Source organism: Lepisosteus oculatus, chromosome 28 (genome assembly GCF_040954835.1).
Source record: "Lepisosteus oculatus isolate fLepOcu1 chromosome 28, fLepOcu1.hap2, whole genome shotgun sequence".
Lineage (NCBI taxonomy): Eukaryota > Metazoa > Chordata > Actinopteri > Semionotiformes > Lepisosteidae > Lepisosteus > Lepisosteus oculatus.
In genome coordinates, this window is record NC_090723.1 from 8,324,556 (window position 1) to 8,333,108 (window position 8,553).

The 8,553-nt window shown below is 46.4% G+C and overlaps 1 protein-coding gene across 1 annotated transcript in view; it reads left to right on the forward strand.

The window, feature by feature from the left end:
• Positions 1-7,717, forward strand: part of fam171a2a (family with sequence similarity 171 member A2a) — a 46,233-nt gene extending 38,516 nt beyond the window's left edge. The window contains exons 6-8 of the mRNA XM_015362350.2: positions 260-376; positions 705-831; positions 1,223-7,717. Coding sequence (XP_015217836.2) covers positions 260-376; positions 705-831; positions 1,223-2,714 — 1,736 coding nt within the window. The 3' untranslated portion in view covers positions 2,715-7,717. The remainder of the gene's footprint in view (positions 1-259; positions 377-704; positions 832-1,222) is intronic.
• The last annotated feature ends 836 nt before the right edge of the window (positions 7,718-8,553 follow it).

Here is an 8,553-nt window from a genome sequence, read left to right on the forward strand (position 1 = left end):
ACCAGTTGCTCAGACGGTTATTTCGCTTTTCGAGTGGCAGCAACAAAGTAAACCCGCTTTGTCAGATCCTGCGTGAATACGCTGAAATGGAGCCGGGGTCTCCTGCCTCAGACAGAACATCCGTCCCTTGTTCTTCTTGCCCTGGCAGGAGGAAGGAAAGACGGAACTGGAAAAGGGGGCATCGCCTTCAGGAATCGCGGTTTCTTAGCACTCCTGATGCGAGCGTCCGGGCTGTTCTGACGGCTGTGTTTTCCTGCAGGGGTCTGGGTCAGGAATGGGACGGGATACATAAAGAAAGAGGGAGCCCAGCTGACTTGGAGTTTCGTAGCCCCTCAGCTTGGCTACTGGATCGCCGCTGTTCCTTCCGCCACAGGAGGTGAGGCAACGCAGAGAGACTAGGGGTGAACCTGAGGCCTAATGTCACTAGTAGAATGTCCGTAAGGGGAACCTCACCCCGAACATTTTGCAAAAGCCATTAAATTCTACTTGGGAAATGAACGTGTAGTCATTACTAGATCCAGTCTTCCCCTTTGTCAATTTCCAAAGATCACATGCTCCTTCTCTTAGGTCTTGATTATTGCAGCAAGCGATGCCCTGTTCAGAGATTTACTCTTCTTCACTCATGTTTCGTTTTGATGGATTGGTTGCTTGTTTACATTGATTAGGTTGAATTGAAGCCCTTATTTGCTTCACGTGTTTTGCAGGCATGGCTCTGAACCCTTCAGGTCTGCGGGACATCACCACGTATCACACCATCTTCCTGCTCACTATCCTGGGCTCGATGGCCCTGCTGGTCCTGATCCTGCTCTGTCTGCTGCTGTATTACTGCAGGTACACCTTCAGCCTTGAGCTCCGTTTAAGGAAGCGAATGCAATGAGCAGCTTATCCATTAAATTGATTCTACGAATTAACAACAAAATATTTGAAATGTAGCACAATGCTGCATTTGAACGGACTGAAAGTTGAGTAGTTCAGCTGTAAAATATGCAGGGTAGGAACCCAGACAGAAACAGAAGACGCTTAACTGTCCTACAGTAGTGATTCGGTGACTCACAGGTTGCTGTTCTTCAAGCAGAAAACACAGTTTATCTGAATGTGAGAGAATTCAATTTCTGAGTTATAGAGATGTGCGCTAACACGTTGGCAGACTTGCGTTTTGAGGTCCGTGTGGGAATGTTCGTTCTGCATGAGCGATGTTGTTCTGTTGTCTTTTTTCCCCCAGGAGGAGATGTCTGAAGCCCCGACAGCAACACCGCAAAATGCACATTTCCTCGACGCTGGACAGCTCCAAGAAGGACCAGGGGACCTCGACCTCTCACATCAACCTGATCAGCAGCAGCCACATCGAGACGGCCTCTTCCAATGGGGACATGGACGCCAACACCCCCGTCATGAAGTCGGCCTTCTCCTCCTCGCGGGAGTTCCAGAGCTCCCGGGAGGAGTTCTTCAAGCAGATCCCGGCGCAGAAGGGGAGGCACTCCAAGTTCAACACGGACACCATCACCCGCCGGGGGGTGGAGAGCTTCCAAATGAAGGTGGCCCGGTCCGCAGAGGTCCCCAACAACCTGGCCGGCCAGCAGAATGTGGAGGATAAGAGTGGGGAAGGTCATCGGCGCCATGTTGTCAATGACAACAAAGCCTACTCCCAGGACCCCCCCTCCCCGCCTCCCCTGCCCCCACCTTTTGAGCACTACCAGGGGCACAAGGTGGAAAATAAGCCCCCGGATTTCTTGATATCCCAGTCTGCGGACCACCTGGCCAGACCCACCTCCTTGTCCCACCCGGGCCAGCTGATCTTCTGTGGGTCCATCGACCAGATGAAGGACAACATGTACAGAAGCGTGATGCCCACTCTGGTCATCCCGGCGCATTACATGAGACTGTCTTCGGATTTCTCGGGCATGGAGCACGCCATGGGGATGGGCCTGGACCAGCAGCAGCAGCAGCACCAGCAGGAGATGGAGGGGATCCACGTCAACCTTTCCATGCCCCACCAGCTGACTCCGCAGCAACAGCAGCAGATGCAGCAGCAGGCCAGCCAGCAAAATGAAGACCCCGAGGGCCGGGGGTGGGGGCCCCACCCTTCCACGGGGCCCGTCCGGATCCCCGTCCTGTTCAACGACTCCACCATGAACCAGATGAACGGGGAGCTCCAGGCGCTGACGGAGAAGAAGCTCCTGGAGCTGGGGGTCAAGCCGCACCCCAGGGCCTGGTTCGTCTCCCTGGATGGGCGCTCCAACTCCCACGTGCGGCACTCCTACATCGACCTGCAGGGCGGCGAGAGGGTCCGCAGCAACGACGCCAGCTTGGATTCGGGGGTGGACGTGAACGAGGCCAAGCCCCACAGGAGGCTCAAGGAGGACCGGGAGAGGGCGGGCCCCGGGAGCATGGCCTACTCCAAGCTGGCCTACATGGACGACACCGAGCAGAGCAGCAGCGAGAGCCGGACGGCCATGTGCTCGCCGGAGGACAACTCCCTCACCCCACTCCTGGACGAGAGCCTGGAGAGCCGGGGGGCCACCATCCCCAGGAAGGGGCGCAGCAGGGGCAACAGCTCCAGGAGCAGCAACAGCGAGATCCGGCGAGACTCCATGACGAGTCCCGAGGACGAGATGAACGATCAGTCGGGAGAAGGCGACGACCAAGGGGAGAACAAGAAGAGCCCCTGGCAGAAGAGAGAGGAGAGGCCTCTGATGGTCTTCAACGTCAAGTAGGCCCGGAGGCCTGGCGTTCTCCTGTTCCAGAAGCGGTGGGGAGGGGGGAGGTCGCATCCCTTGACACAGTTACCAACCCATTTCCTTAACCGGCGTCACTATACATCCTTGTGGGGGGGAGGGGTGGGTAAAAGGAAGAGACAAGCACAAGCTGGGCACGGACCGCGTGAGACCCGCTATGTTCATAGTCGCCTCCATCGTTTCAAAGTGAACGTTTCCATTTCCTTCGTAGTACTTTTAATCCACATTCATTCGGCAGCGGTGGATTATTGAGTTGGCATCCCTGGCATTTGGTCTGGACTTGAAATTGGCGAAACCTTTTGACCTTTTGAACTTGAAAGCCGCGTCCTGGGGGAGACTAGCCAGCTCGGGGTGTCGTTTACCAAGGCTGGAGACGTTTGTGCCCATGAGTACTGAGCTGTGAACCTCTCTCGTCAGCTTGCCAAAGGACTGTCGTCCTTATATATTCCTGTTACCAGAAAAATCTACGGTGAGCCATTTTGTATTGACTTTTGGAATGATCCAGCAGGTTTTATTGAACTGCTTTATTCCTATGGAAAGCAGGTGAAAGGGACCGGGGTGAGGCAGGGCAGAGCGCGGGCGTGGTGTAAATATTGCTCGATTCCTCCTCTTGGTCGGACCCAGGTGCAACAGCCCGGCAGTCGGGTGGGCTGGACCAGTTCTGAGCACGTTCCTTGCCAGTGCAGTTTGGGGACGAGATCAGAAAAGGGAGGAAATAGAATGGACTGGACTGGCAACGTGCAGAGGGGCGTTTCTGTTTTGTAGGTGAACGTTCATTTTATTTGGAGCAGAGGAAGCCCCCCTCAGCAGAACAGCCTCTCCGTGGAGCAGCTAACGCTGTTTGTCTCCAGGAAGTTGCTCTTTTTGCCCGCCTGGGCTGCTGAATCCCGACCTGATGGAGCGGCTCGGCGCTTTGCAGCTGGGCGTGTTTTGCCACTTGGGAAGGATGCAGGGGAAAAGGGACGGAGAGACTCTTCTCAAATCTCAGCAGCTGTTGCAAAAGAGGATTCTTTTTGTTTAGTTTTGTTTCGGAGTTTTTTTTTTGCAGTGCTGTGAATGAACCGTGTGGCTGTTTGGAGTTTTTTGGTCAGCAGTTTTTCTAACCTGTGGATTTAATGACTAGACTGTACAGCGTGTAATATAACCTTTGTTAAAGCATACACTGAAAAAGAAATGTTTAACAGCTCATCTCAGCCGTTCTGTAGGCAGTGTTTCTAAGGGGCGCCTCATTAATATGTTATAAGAGGGCAGCTCTTATGTTCAGTGCAAAATCTGGATTACGTCATTGTTGACCGTCCCCAGGAGAAACATATTTGCAAATGACGGAGATTTGGAATGCATCCTGTAAGGTCTGGATTGTGAAAAAAAATCAGCAAAACAAATATGATTGGTAGATTGCAGTTTCTATTGCAAACCTTGCAATGTAAAGATGATAAAGGTTTTGTGCTGAACATTCAAGATTCAAGAAACAGTTGTCCCTACCTCTCATATGCATTTATTTAAAGCACAATATAAAAATGTCCGTAGCCGAATTACTTCTGTAGGTTTGAAAGCAGGGGTTCTTTCGACTCAGTCCAAAAAATATTTGAATCACTAAAAATGGACTCCTGATTGCAAACAACAAGGCACATTCACTTAACTGTCTGATTGTTTCTAGGCAGATAGTGAATGGGGATTAATTAGGATCAATGAGAAAGGTGCACAGAAACCAGAATAACTGGTTATTCAATGCAGTAGTAGAGCATCTCTGCCTATATCCTTTCAGCTGCACGTGTGTGTGAGGTCAGAGGAATCAGCTTTTTGCCCTGCTTATAACATGTAAATGAACGTGGAGGAAGAGCTTGCACCTGATCCCTCTCACTATCCGCTTGCTGAAGACAGATCTTAATCAAGTGCCTTCTTTGCATAGATCTTCTGGATTCTGAAGGCCCTTTCTAGCATGCAGTGAACTGATTTTGTGTTTCTTGCAACCAAAAAAAAAAATTCATCGGTAAAACAAAACATGTCAGTTCATGGCTACATATTTGCGAAAAAGGTCACAGATTTAGCAGACGTGCCAAACCAACTGACTTTAGCCCAATTTATAAAGTGCTTTTTTTTTTACCTGCATTCTTTCCAAAATCTAAACTATGTGATAAAGTTTTTTTAGAAGAAAAAAGTAATGGAATTATAAAAAAGTACTATCTTGCATGCACACTGTAGAGTAGAGATAAAAATGGTATAGGACATGTCTTTGGTGAAGATGAGGGAAAGTTTCAATTTGAAGATAAATTTGTACGGGAATATTTTTTTTAAATTACAGTACCAGTTCAGTGTCCTTCAGGACCACAAAGCTGTTTTAATTATTTTCTTAACAAAAACATAAGTATCTTCCTTAGTATAAGTATAATAACTTCCATTGCACAATAAGCAACAGCACTGCCTATGACCACTCTACACAAAATGCTTTTAAAAGGATGCTCACTCTGTGAATGGAGTTATTATCCTCGTTTTTTTGGTTAGGTTTGTTTTTGCAATTTATTGAAACACTATTTGCCAGTTTTACTAAAAAATGCTAAACCTCACACTTTCTGCTACCATGTCTCTGTGTTTTATAAGTAAAAATGAATATGAATATGTTCTTTTTACATTTAAGCCATAATTGCCTGCTCATTTAATCTCAGAACTATTCCTCCAGCATTGGGTTTATACCTGTTACCCAGAATGTACTTCTGATTTATATTGAAAGCAAACCTCATCCCTTTTTTTTATAATCAGTGCTTATTGCTGTGCGGAGTCAATGAGTGAGAGTTTTTAGAGGAAACTGGTTTATTTAAAGATGTTGTGAAGCCACTGCCCTTGTGTACTAGTCTGTAGGAAAGGAGTTCATTTCATAGGGTGTTTGGGACAGTGTTGGCCCTAATAGGTCAGCCTTCATTTTAAGATGGAAATAAAAAAATAAAGAAAAATGTACATAAAACAAAAACAAAGACACCTCTTTGTTAAATACTGGCTACACAATATCTGTTTTTTTTCCCCAATTTGTACTAATTATGATTTCATTTGCAGATCACTGACCTGTTCCTACTCTTTCCATTTGGAATATCCTTTGCCAAGAGAAGCAGAAGGGAGGGTTCTCAGAGTGTTTCAGTAAATCAATGTAGGATTAAAGCCTTCGACTACATTGCTGTCCAGTCTACAGGGCCCTGCCAACATCCCAAGTAGTTACACTTTGAAATAATCAGTTTGCTCGTCCCATGTTGAGATATCTCTGCCTTAAAGAATCTTTTGACCTTCATTGAGAGGCATTTGGTGTCAGGAATTAACCCAATAGGTTAAATATAGATTTGGTAACTTTTGGAGGTATGTATTCTATTGAGACTACCTTCAAAAACAATCATGCAGACCAGCAAAATGATACTTGGTTTGGAGCATTTCCCTATTGAAGTTGATCTTCTTCGACGTGATTAAAGATCTGAAGCTGGACAAATTTATTTCAGCTGCAGTATTTGAACATGAGACTTGAAGATTTTGAGGTGCCTGTTAGATTTTGGAAGTGCAAAGAATTTGCTGGGATTAGATCCAAGATGCCTGTTTCTCTAAATTCATTCCCTGTGCTTTTATTCTTCTGGTATTTACTCGTGTGTTTTATTTGCCAGTTTGTATTCGTTTCTACCCGTCTTGCTTGACACATGACGTTGGAGACGCGTGTCCCAGTGTACTACACTTTGCTTCTTTTTCCACGACTCGCCATAGCACGGGTTTGTGAGGGATCAGCTTCCTTGCTGATCTGCTTTTACTTCCTGTGCATCCCACGGAACACACCCTCAGCCGATCTGAGCTCCACCTCAGTCATTCCTCGGGATTTACCTTGGGCTGCGATGATGGAAAGGCACGTTGATGACCAGACCCTGCAAGAGCTGCAGTATATTGTTGCAAAAAAAAAAATCCCACCTCAAGGTCTCCTGATTAAAAGATAACATTCCTGGTCATTTTATGGCTAAAATCAGGTCTTAAAAACCAGCCCATGCTCTTCTAGATGATGCACAACTGTGAAATATTTGTGCCTTAGCTCTGCTCCGTGCATATTCCTTAGGCGTCCATTGTTATCCTGTGTAGACACTTTGGGGTGATTTTTCTCTTTTAAAACATGATCGCACAAAAGGGTCAAATTTCCTTTTGCCTTGCCCTGTATTGTGTGGCTCAGGTGTTAATGTCCAGCCATATTCTCCCCTTGGCGCACATGCGTGGAAGTCCTGGCAAGACTGCTGTGCCATCGTCTGACCCAGTTTAACCCTGTGTGCGCTCCGCACGTGTCATTGTGTTTCTCCAGCAGTCTTGCAGGGTCGGCACACATGGATGAGTTTAAAGAAGAGGTTGCTAGACTATGAATAATAAAGCCAGTCACATGCCAAAGTGGGTATTACACCTATATGCTCTAGTTCTGCCAGGAATCTACTGCCCTGCATGAAGCTGGACATGAACGAAATGCAGTTGATGCTCTCAGAAGTGTGATTTGGCGTACTATCGCACAATACTCCTAAAAAAATCTGAGACCTTTTTTTTATGTTTGTTTTTGGAAATTTTGCTTCCCAGGTCTTTTATTTTTTGAGGTCGCTTCTTTGTTTAACCAACCGCTTTAGAAAGGACCGAATTTTTGTTTTGAAAAGCGATTGGTGTCGAGCATCTAATCTCTCCACAAGGTGGCAGCAGTTTGCAAATGATTGAAAAGGCCGAATAAGCAGGGCTGAGAAATGCTATGTCATCCCTTAAGGCTGTTTTTTTTGTGTGTAATGAACGTGCAGCAAATCCATTCCTCTGTGGCTAAGTAGTAGGTTGTAGTTTCTTTTGGTTCATACTAAAACATACCACCCCCTTGACTGAAAGATGCCATTTTCTTCTGTTTCTCTGATTTTCTTTCTCCTTTCTGTTTTTGTGCAATCTTTTATGCTTGTTCTTAATGATGTTAATATACAAAGCTGATTAAAGAATTTAACAAGTGATGCGTTTGTTCTTTCCTTCCTACCAGAACTGACATATGCAGGTGTTGTGGTTTATTAACAATGCAGTGTCTTAACAGGGTTGCTGTTTTTTGTTGTGCACTGTCAAGCTTTATTATAGTTGGCATTGAGCGAAATCAGGAAATGGATAAACTAAGGCTTTCGAGTGGGTTTGCAACTGTGCAGCAAGGCCCTGTAGTCCGCAGATTGGTAATAATATACACCGGAAATGCTGGTGTCATGATGGCGCAGTGGTTAAAGCATTTCCACCTTGGAGTGCTGGGGCCCTTCAATCAATTCCAGGTGCTACCTGCAGTTTGTATCCTCTCCGTTTGCGTAGGTTTCCTCCCGCAGTCGAAACACATACTGGTAGGTTAAATGGCTTCTGGGAAAATTGGCTCTGGTGCGAGAGGGTGCATCCGTCTGCTCTGCAGTGAACTGGTGTCCCACCCAGGGTGTAACTGCTTGTGGGGATGGGCTCTGGCTCCCCCTGACCCTGTACTGGAAGAAGCTGTTAGGAAATGGATGATGGATGAAGTGTTGTTACATGTTCTTTACGCAGAAAGCAACATTCTGTGGTGATCCTTTACAGAAATGTTATCCATTTTAACATTATTCCAACAGACCTGCATGTTGTAATTCACAAAAGCTATGTAATATCCCTGTAGCTTTATGGATGTGTAGAGAATAACAATAACAAATGTTAACACCTTATTGGGTGATTTGATCCAACAGGTAAAGGTGGTGGTTTAGCAGCTCCAATACTGCCTAGCGCTAGTGTATGATTTACTTTGTTGTGATCGATTTTATGAAGGTTCTTATCAATATGTAAAGATTGC